Raw genomic sequence first — 10,724 nt, 5'->3', positions numbered from 1 at the left:
CCACAGGTACACCAAGCCAGAGCTCAAGGCCCTCAGCTCAGCCCCTTCTGGGGCGGGAACAGCAAGAAGGCAAAGCCGGGCCTGGACCTAGAAGACCGGGTAATAGCAACCACCTTGCAGGCGCCAGCCTTCTCATGAATTGCTAATGAAACACCCGGAGAATGCCCTTAAAACGAGAATGGATTCAGTTGTCTTGGGGTGGCCCCAGATCCTGCAGGCAATGCCGCTGGCCCGAGGACACCCTCTGAGAAGCACTGGTCTAGGTAGGTCACACACACAGAGGGGAAAATGAAAGGGGGCAAAAGACACCTGACCCTGGACTGGTGGTGCTCCGGCCTCGAGGGAGGGCGGCAGGGCGCTGCTTTGCCCGTGCGCCAAACCAACAGACGTGCGCACACTATTCCGGTGGTTAGGGTCTGCCCCGCAGTCCCGTGCCCCGCTCTGACCCTCGCTCCGCGCAGCACCCGCAAAAAACGCGCCCAGGCTCTGCCTGACACCTGAGCGGCTGAGCGGGCAGGCCAACTCCTCCGCCTCCGAGCCTCCCCACAGCCACCTCTCTTCCGTCACGGGCTCCGCCCATTCCACCACCAGAGCCACTCCCTCCTCCTCCTCCTCCTCCTGGCTCAACCCCCTGCTCAGGGACCACCCCCTTCCTCTGCCCGCCAGCCCCGGGCCCTGGATTTAGAAAGCAGGAGTGTCTCCAATCCGACCTTCCTCACTGTGAACCAAGGAAAAGAAACTGAAACCGAGTCCGAGTTAGTTAGGAAGCAGGAAATGGTGGAGGAGAGGCCGGCCCAGGGAAACTGTCCGGAGGTCACCCGAGGCCACCTGCTGCATGCCCAGGGCCAGTCCTCTTACTCATCATTCATGCATTCACTCAAGCATGCGTGCATGCATGCATCTGAGAAACATTTATTGAACACTATGCTTGCAAATGTTCTGGATTCCAAGTGCAACAGTGAACACCCCCATCTGTCCCCTCCCCATTGGTGTTCAGAGTCACCGGGGCCAGAGCAGTGTAAGCCGGCCATGCTTCGAGGATTGGGGGTGTGGGGAGGGACCATGGGGCTCCCACAGAGCAAGGCTACTAGGCCTAGAGAAGGGCAGACGGAGGCTGCGTTCTGGAAAGGAGCCCCGTGCTCAAAGGGAAGAGCAGAGTAGAACCGTCCAACCAGAGAGGGGCCTGCCCCCCCACCCCCACCCTGTACCATGTGGCCAAGGGCCTCCTTCCGGCCTTGCGTCCCACAGTGGTGCTGCTTCCTAGCCGAGCTGTAGCTGTGTCATGGAGCTGCCCCCCAGCCCTGCTGTCCTCACAACCCCGATGTATCACAATTGAGCTGTTTGCACTGAATAGTTTCCTTCCTCATTGCACCCCACATTGGAAATTCCTGTTGGCATTGAACGGCACCGACAACCATTGGTTGATGACTATGACTTTATTATTACTGAATCACACGCTGGACAGGCCGCCTGGGCTCTTGGAGGACCTGCCCTATAACCTGCGTGTTAGGGACAGGGAGGCGCAAAGGCCTGGGGAGACACCATAAGTAAGCATGCATTTGCGTCTACTGACTGAGAGGTGGTGGCTCCTTAAATTTTGTTCCTCAGGTACCTCACTCGACGGCCAACTGCTGCCTCCCGGGGCTGGCTGTGGCTCTTTCTCCTTTCACTCCCTAAGGGGAGTCACCAGGGAGAGACCCCTGCCGCTTGAAGAGGCAGCGTCCTGCGCCCGTGGGAGTGACGTGTCCAGCCCAGGCCCTCCTTGTTCCCCCACTTCCCCCTGTGTTTCAGCAGCCCCAGCGCGTCCTGCTCACAGCCCGCCAGGAAGTGCTCTCACTCTTCTTTGTAACTAGGAAGTAGGTGAAGGTGTCGGGGGAACCAAAATTTTGCCAACCTGATGCTGCCTTCTGGGATATTGCCGTTCAGCTGGTTATTAAAAACCAACAGACTCAGGAAGAACCTCTGACCTGCGCCCTTGTACTTACTAATAGATTCAGATGGAAAGACCACCCCCCCAGGAAGGCAATCTTACAATGCTCGCCTTAGTCTGATCAGAATGAAATACGGTAAATAGAGGGCTTCGGCCAGGGCCTGTCAGCTTGCCGGCCACCTCGGTTCCCCTCTTTCTCAACTACCCGTAAACCACCCATTCTCCTGGTGCCCCTTTTCCAGAACGCCCGATACACCCAATGTTGCCTAGCTGCCTGGCATTTTCATGCATATGTGAATTCCCGATGCCCACATATTAGAATTTGATCTTCCCCTGTGAATCTGCCTTAGCCCAGCTAGAAGAACAGAAAAGGCAAGATAAGGTATTCATTTCTTTTACCTCCCACAGAGGAGAAGCCCCGCCACCACCCCCACCCCCACCCCCACAGGTGAGTGGCCCGACAAAGGTTTCTCATTAATTCCTGGGAGAGCAGCGTGTGCCACCCCACCAGGCCACCCTGGGCGGCACTGCCCGGACCCCAGCAGTGACCTCTGCAGGACAAGATGGGACCCTGGCTGTGCTGTGGGGCCTCTTCCCAGTCTCTTGGAGGCAACCACTTTGAATTTGGTTCCATCCAGGCTTTTTCTGACCCCAAGACTTGGAGCTAGGCCTGGTTTGGGGTCTTTGAGTGGAGTGGGGGTAACCCTTGCTAATCACAGTCTTGGGGGGTCTTGTCTGAGCTAAGGAAAATGGAGGCAGAAAATACCTTTTCCAAAGAGAAATGTCACTCCCCACTCACCGAGTCGTCACAGAGACCTCCACTCTCGGGGCGGCTTGATCTCCGTCCCCACTTTCCACCCATTTCCACCCCCAGAGAAATCAGATGAGCCGGCGAGGCTTAGGTGTACAAGGAAATTGAGAGAGGAGGAAGATGACACGGGTCGGCAGGGACAGAGCGATGGGGGCGACTCCATTAACGTGAAATGCTTGGAGAATTCCCGTTGATGCTGCAATGGTTACCGGGAAGCTCCAGCAGGAATTTAAAACCCCCAATTACTGTCAGTGCAATTGTTCCGAGACCAGGGGTTCTGTCACCCTCCAGGTTCAAGGCTACGTTCAGCTTTGGATGACTCAAGGCTTTTAGAGTAGCGGTTCTCCCACAGGGCAGCATGATCAGCAGCACCGTCAGGCTGCTGGGCCCAGCGCCAGTTTCTGATTCGGTAGGTCTGGAATGAGGCCCAGAATCTGCACTCCCTGGAAACACCGGGAGATGTGGATGCTCTGGAGCCTGGGCCGCCCTTGGGGAGCCTGGGGAGGCTGCAGCTCAGGGCGGGCTCAGCGGAGGCAGCTCAGTTTCGTTTCTGCGCGGTGCTCAGACCCTGCTGGTACTGGACTTTCGTTTCTCCGCGGCAGGGGGCGGGGCAAGGATCCAGGGGCGGAGCAAGCGCTGCATAAAGCGGAGGAGCGACTGACTTGCCCGCCCCTGGCTGCGAGTGCCAGGGGAAAGGTGAGTGTCGCGCTCCCCGGTCCGCGCGCACCTTCCAGACTGCCGGGTTGCGGGGCGGGGAGGCGAGGAAAGGCGGTTGGGAGAGGGGCATTTGGGCTGCTGGCTGCGGAGACAAGCTCTCCGGGGTGTGGGCATTGCGGGGTCTAGTAATAATAATAATAGTCGTAATAATAACGGTGTTGGCGGCCGTAATAATAACGGTGTTGGGGCGGACGCTTGATTCTAAGTCAGACTCAGGCTGCTGAGGCTCCTGTGTGACCGATCAAACATGCCCCCCCCCCGCCCCCGGCACGCCCCAGCCGGCAGCTTTTCTGCAAAAACTTTACGCAAAATAGTTTGAATTTCTGGTCTTGGCATATTTACGTGGAGCTGATGTGGATGGCAATAGAGAGACTCCTTGAGGGGCAGGGACTGTGGTCTTTGATTCACGAATTCAGATTTCACCGAGCATTTTTTTTTTTCTGTGTGATTGGACGATGCTGAAAAAAAGACACAAAACTCCTAGCAATTCATTTGCTTATCCTCGCCTGAAGGCGTGCTTCCTGATTTCTCGAGGGAGGGGGAAAGAGAGAGAGCGGGAGAGAGAAACATCCATGTGAGAGAGAGAGAGAAACTGCACCAGTGGACTCTCCAAAGAGCCCCACGCAGCGAGGATGGATCCCGCACCCTCTGCATGTGCCCTGACTGGGAATCGCTCTGCTGCCACCCACTGAGCCACACTGGCCAGGGCGCACAGTAATTATAGTTAAAACCACTCCTTGCTGAGACTGGGTGTGTGGGTAGGGTAGGAGAGACACGGAGTCTTCCGGGCACTGGGGTCCCTGGGGAGTGAAGTGTTGTCTCCAGGTGGGGGAAACGGCAGCCCTACGACAGGCGGACAAAAGAAACGCTACAAAACCATGACGGTGTGAAATGCGTGGGAGGCAGAAAGTAACTCTGACCCCCAGTGGCCCGTGTCCCCTTTTACTGACTGGGAATTTTTGTTTGTTTGTTTCGTAAATTCCTTTATTGTTGTTCAACTCTAGTTGTCTGCATTTTCTCACTACCCCTCCCCACACCCCTGCCAAACCCACCTCCCTCCCCCCCACCTTGCTTTCACCCTTCCCCTTGGTTTTGTCCATGTGTCCTTTATACTAGTTCCTGAAAACCCTTCTCCCCACTGTCCCCTCCCCCCTCCCTGACTGGGCGTTTTTAAAATTCTAATACCTCTGGCATCTCCAAAGCCACGAATGAATGTAACTGCTGTTTCTGGCCGGAACACGTGCCCCTGGAGGACCCGGGGACCCAGAGTAGATAAGGCATGTGTGGCGGGAAGGAAGTATGACTAGAGGGAAAAGAACATAAAGCAGGAAGGGGTGGGTTGAGGAATAGCTTTCGTGGGACTCCCTGAGCACAGCAGTTTTTCCAAAAGCATGGGGTTAAGGAATGAATTTCTAGATTGCAAAATTCCATAATCTTATCACCGTTCTCTCCTTTTACGATAAAAGGAGTGCATCCCTGTCTCCCTCCCCCACCCACTTTTTGAGCCTTGCCGCTTATTTATTTACTTATTTCTACCCTTGCCCTTTGAACTGCACACACTGAGGAAGGCCGCGTAGCTCCTGGGGGAGAGTCCAGTGGAAAGAAGCACAGAGAGCATCCAAAAAAGACTGTGGGTTCGAGCAGGGAATGCACAGCGAGGTCCTGTGCCTTGTCCATCTGTCTTAGCTTTAAAGTAGTCAAGATTTGCTAAAAGGATGCCGGGGGCCATGAAGTGGCTTCAGAGCAGGTGCCCTGTGTCCCCTCTGCATCCGCACCATGGGAAGCTGTGGGAATGCACCTGGATGAATCCACTCGGTCATCTGCCCAGGTTTGGGGCTAATTGGTATGTTTTGCAATATTTCAGGGAGGCATTGGAGAACAGCTCCTCATTTCTGTCTAACTGGTCAACGTCACAGTGCTAAGGACAAGGAAGGGATATTGCGGGTAAGTAGGTGCTTTCTATTTTTTATAAGATTTGTTTCACATCAAAGGAGAAATGTTTTTACTTACGCTTCTTATCCAAGATTATTAGGTGTGTAAAATTTAATATTCACAGATTTTTGGTCCCGGAAAAGTTTTCAAATACATTTCAAATTCATGCCTATAGTTTGGACGCAGGCAAGCATGATAAAGTGGTCAATTAAATGCTTTCAGAGAGGAAACGAGTAACAATAGAATACACGTATGTGGGGGCAAAGGTAAAAAGCAAGGCCCAAAAAGGACAGGAAAAATGACTTGGAGTTCATGTATTTTTTTAAACCGTAGGGTTCCCTATCAAATTACCATAATCGGATTCTTTCGGCTACATTAGACTATGTCCTATAATAATTTTATTTTTAAATGGAAATTTAAAAAGTGCATCATAAACTTCATTCCTTGGCACTGTCTACATTTATGATGAAAAATGTTTTATGTTTAACCTAAAATTGTGACAGGAAATACCTTTTTAAAAAAAAAATCTGTGGGCCCTGACCCCTGTGGGGGAGGGGTTGGGTGTCATCCCAGCGGGTGAAAGGTCATCAGGCTGATGCCCTGTCGGGGCTCGTGGCTGGGTGGCAGGTACGATCCGCAGTCCGGGTGCGCACAAGAGGCAGCTGAAGGACGTTTCTCTCCTTCTGCTTCTCCCTCCTTTGCCTTCTCTCTAAAAATAAATGAACAAAATCTTTTTTTTAAAATATTTTATTTATTTATTTATTTAGAGAGGGAAGGGAGGGAGAGAGAGAGAGAGAGAGAAACATCAATGTGCGGTTGCTGGGGGTTATGGCCTGCAACCCAGGAATGTACCCCGGCTGGGAATCGAACCTGGGACACTTTGGTTCCCAGCCCACGCTCAATCCACTGAGCCACGCCAGCCAGGGCTCAATAAACAAAACCTTAAAAAAAAACATCTCTCAGGCCTGGAAGCACATGCGTGAAGACCACGAGCTGCAGCTCGGCCTGCATCTCCCTCTGACTTCTGCTTCCTTGGGGTCCTCCTGCCGGGGTTTTTTGTTTTTTTTTTCCAGTCAGTAAAGAGTGGTGGCGGGGGGGGCGGGGCTTGGTTCCGTGGTTGAATGCACCCGGCTTCTGACTCGTGTTCTCCCGATCTGCTTGGTTTTCAGCTGAACGGATAAAGGAAGAAGATGGGTCATTCTGGCCTGCAAACCAAAAATCCCAGTTCGGCCTCTCCACCCAATCATGAACCCTCAAACGAAAATGCGAATGAGCCCAAGGAAAATTGGGAAACTGTAAGTTGCTGCCTGAAAAAATCCCTCTCCGTGTAGACGTGAGCTGTGTCCGTTTTGGGGCTGCCCTGGTGCGGAGCGCAGCCACTGCGGCCTGAGAGGCCCGCTGCCCCGCCCCCACTCCCCGCCTCTCCCCGCCCCCCCCACCCCCCTACCCCCATGAGCTGCACCGGGAGCACCTCCTGCAGCCAAATGCAGACCTTTCTGCCTTCCTCGATGCTGGCTGAGGTGCAGTTTTGGCCCGGGAAACCAGGCAAGATGCTGATTGGCTCGCGTAGGAATTAGCCTGGGCCTTTGGGCCCGGGGAGCCCTGTGTCCCCGCGCGTCCATGCCATGGTTCAGTCTCAGCTGCAGCCCTCGAAGGTGCCATCACCACGTTCCCGCACGGGGTAGCCACGTGGTGCCTCCTTTTCCTGGAACCAAGGCAGATGTTCCTTGGGAACCAGACGTGGCTTCTGGAATCAACCCCGCCCAAGGGTGGTCCCAACACCGACAGCTGCAGCTGTGGGGTCTTCGCGTTGGCCCTCCCTTTAAAAGGCCGGGCTTCCCTTTCCTGGAGAGCATGGCAACAGGGTGTACTTCCTGTGGCTATTGAGAGCAGTGAGTGCAGGTGGTCTGGCCACTTCGGAAAAGCTCCCTCTGTTGCCCTTAACGTGTTTTAAAGCCACGGATCCCCAGCTTCATGCAAGCTGACTCCTTTTCATAATCAACGTTACCCATATTTTAAGCAATAGTTAAAACCATGTTGAAGGACATAGAAAAATAAAAGGCCCACCCATCTTCCCCGCTCCCTGACGTAACTGTCTCCGGCATGGCTGAAACGGATGGTGAGTGTATGGGGCAGTCAGAATTCTCACAGCTCACGCCCACTTGCTTGGAAGTGGCTTTCCCTTCTCCAGGTTAAGTGGAACAGAGGGTGTCTTGCGACCTGGCCGTTCTGCTTCTAGCTGTGGGCCTCGGTTCTCCAGGTGTGGTTCCCAGACCAGCAGTATCCGCATCACCTGGGAGGGAAGATGTTTGAAATGCAAATGATCACACCCCCATCTGCACCTCCCCTAGACCCAGAGAACTGGAAGCTCCCTGAGTGGGGTTTTTACAACAAGCCCCCCACATGATCCCACTCCATGCTAAAGTTTGAGAACCACTAGGCTAGGGGTGTCAAACTCACTTTCACCAGGGGCCACATCAGCCTCGTGGTTGCCTTTGAAGGGCCGAATGTAATTTCAACTCCTTGACAGTTAAGGAGTAGTTACATTTACACAGCCCTAAAATTATGTTGGCCCCTCTGAAGGCAACCTCAAGGCCGATGCGGCCCCCAGTGAAAATGAGTTTGACACTCCTGCAACTAGGAAAACACTCGCACAAACTCTTATAAACAAAGCTGTTAGCCATGCTCCTAACAGCTTTGTTTACAAGCAAAACCCAGAACCAACACGAATACCCAGGAGGGACGGGATACATACAGAGATTGTGGTATGCTTATGCAGCAACATTCTATATAGTGGTGAAAAATGAATGAACTAGGTCCCCAGGCGTTCAGATGGCAGAGTCTGAAAAACAATGATGAACCAAAGAATCAAGTCATAGAAGAAATGTGCAGTATGATTCCATTTATATAAAGTTCCAACGCAGATGACAATAAGCAAGGCATTGTTTAGGGAAAGATGGGGTGGTGCAACTATGAAGAAGAGCAAATATGCAGTTATCACAAGCCTCAGGGTCCAAGGGCCCTCGGGGAGGAGGGGGGCGGAGGGGTAATAGGAGGAAAGTGACTGGGGAGCAGTGTGCAGAGTGAGTGTCTTAAGTACTGGGAATATGTCTTGTCTGAACCCGGGTGGTCGGCAATGCATATTTGCTAATTGTTCACCTTTTATACACTCTGCGAACGGACGATACAAGAAAGGAAAATGAAAGGAACCTAGAAGGGGGCCTGATCCTGAGGCTACTCACGAATACAGAAACACACCCGGTCTCCTGGCACGGCCACCCTGGGCTTCCCCTGTGGCGGCGTGCCCCACTCCTTCCTCAAGTGTTGTTAAGAGAGAAAATTTCACCTTGTTTAAAAAAAAAAACTGCAAGGGGAAAAAAAAAACTGCAAGGGAGATTTTATTCACTATTGCAAAAGGGGAGAGAGATGGACAACTGGGGTTTGTGGCCAGCAGGTGGGGTGAGAGAGGGGAGCGGGAAATGCTCAGAGGAACGTAGTTAGGAGGGAGGGGGTGGGGGAGGGGCTTGATGAGATACGGAAGGTGAGCGATTCCTGATGAACTGGCTTAGCAGCAGGCTGAGGAGGGGACTCAGAGGAGCCCCCTTCAAGGCTGGTCGAGACAGTCCTCGCCTCCCGCTGAACTTGGTGGGCATTTCCCATAGATGAAGTTTTGAGCTCATGCGCTCGGCAAGGTGGTGGTTTCAGCCCAAGGCAGCTTTGTCTCTTGGGACATGTAGCAGCGTCTGGAGACACTTTGGTTTCTCGACTCATGGGAAATAGTGACTAGAAGCCAGGGATTCTGCTAAATCTCATAATATACAGCATAGCCGCCCCCCCCCGCCAACACTTGTCTGGCCCAAAATAAATGTGTCTTCTCACCCTGATGTAAAGGGAACATTGCAGTAAAATGTATGCATATTACAAAGCATATACAAAATAGGAGTGAAAAAGGAAAAGGTAAAAATAAACAATAGTATTATCTCATTTTCTTCTTCATCAGGCTGTTTTCTCATCGTTGCATCTTGAGAGTTCTTCGTGCATTCTGAGTGCAAGTCCTTGTTGGACACATGCTTTGCAAACATTTTCTCACACACTGTGGTCTATCTTTTCATTCCTTTAACGGCCTCTTTTAAACATCTGATGGTTTCGTGTTGATGAAGTCTAATTTATCAGTTGGTCCTCTTGTGGATTCTGCCTTTGGAAACACACCTAAGAAACCATAGCCTAATCCACAGTCACAGAGGTTTTCTCCTGAGTTGTCTTCTAGAGCTTCTATAGTTTCAAGTTTTATTGCCACTAGGTTTATGATCCATTGTGATTTCATTTTTGTATATGGTGTGATATATGAGGAGACCCCAAAAGTTAAAACAATTATCTTGTGGAGGATAGGCCCCTTGTAGTGCAGGCTTCCCCCACTAGGTGAGTGTTCTGGGAACCCATGTGTATCAGTGTACCAGCTGGCGTTGTTGTGAGAGGCTGCGTTTGGCTTCAGTGAATTTTTTTTTGAAGACTCTTTCAGTGTGTTTGCCCATTTCATGACGGGTGATTTACGAGCGCACCTGCACACACCACGCTGACTGTTCAGCAGTTTTTGACCAGAAACAGCATGACCTCCTTGCCCCACCCTTCCCATTCACCTGCTCTCACCCCTAGTGACTTTTTTTTTGTTTCCCTGGATCAAAAAAGTCCTCAAAGGGAAACATTTTGCCAATGTGGAAGAAGTGAAACAAAAAAACAGCAGAAGCACTAACAGGCATCAAAATCGACAAGTTCAAAAGTTTTGAGCAGTGGAAAAAAATTCTCAACAGGTGTATTGCGTCATATGGACGATGCTTTTGAAGGCAACTGAGGTTTAAACATGTAAGAATAAATACACATTTTTATAAGTAAATTCTGAGTATTTTTAGGACCCCCCTTGTATAGATATAAGTTCTTTTTTTTTTTGCATGTTGATAATTAGATTTTCACAATAGCATTTGTTGAAAAGCTTGTCCTTTGTCCACTGCATCATCCTTGCACTATTGTCAGTTGTTCATGTGTGTGTCAGTTTATTTCTGGAATATGTATCTATTCTGTTGACTTCTTTCTCCATTTTTATACCAGTTATCACATTGGTGGAGTTCCCGAAGCCTTATAACAATTCCTGAACTATGGCAATTTAGCCCTCTGACTTTGTCCTTCCTTTTCAAAGTCGTTCAAACTGTTCTAGCCGTATGGAGACCATTTACATTTCTTGTGATTGTTAATATGAATAATCGGGTTTGAGAAGATCATTTTGCTATTTGTTTTCTGTTCACCATTTCCGTTCTTCGTTTCTTCTTCTTTTTCTACCTT

The 10,724-nt window shown here is 51.2% G+C and overlaps 1 protein-coding gene across 3 annotated transcripts in view; it reads left to right on the top strand.

The window, feature by feature from the left end:
* Positions 1-3,237: 3,237 nt before the first annotated feature.
* MX1 (MX dynamin like GTPase 1) overlaps positions 3,238-10,724 on the top strand; it is a 31,202-nt gene continuing 23,715 nt past the window's right edge. The window contains exons 1-3 of one of the 3 annotated variants that reach the window (XM_045852476.1): positions 3,238-3,437; positions 5,323-5,402; positions 6,560-6,685. In XM_045852476.1, coding sequence (XP_045708432.1) covers positions 6,581-6,685 — 105 coding nt within the window. In that variant the 5' untranslated portion in view covers positions 3,238-3,437; positions 5,323-5,402; positions 6,560-6,580. Of the gene's footprint in view, positions 3,438-5,063; positions 5,206-5,322; positions 5,403-6,559; positions 6,686-10,724 lie in introns of those variants that run through there. The other 2 variants (XM_045852477.1, XM_045852478.1) reach the window with 2 other exon arrangements.

Source organism: Phyllostomus hastatus, unplaced genomic scaffold (assembly GCF_019186645.2).
Source record: "Phyllostomus hastatus isolate PE091 unplaced genomic scaffold, TTU_PhHast_1.1 phas_contig_948, whole genome shotgun sequence".
Classification (NCBI taxonomy): domain Eukaryota; kingdom Metazoa; phylum Chordata; class Mammalia; order Chiroptera; family Phyllostomidae; genus Phyllostomus; species Phyllostomus hastatus.
The sequence above is the reverse complement of the archived record's forward strand: the minus strand, read 5'-3'. Positions and strand labels throughout refer to the sequence as shown.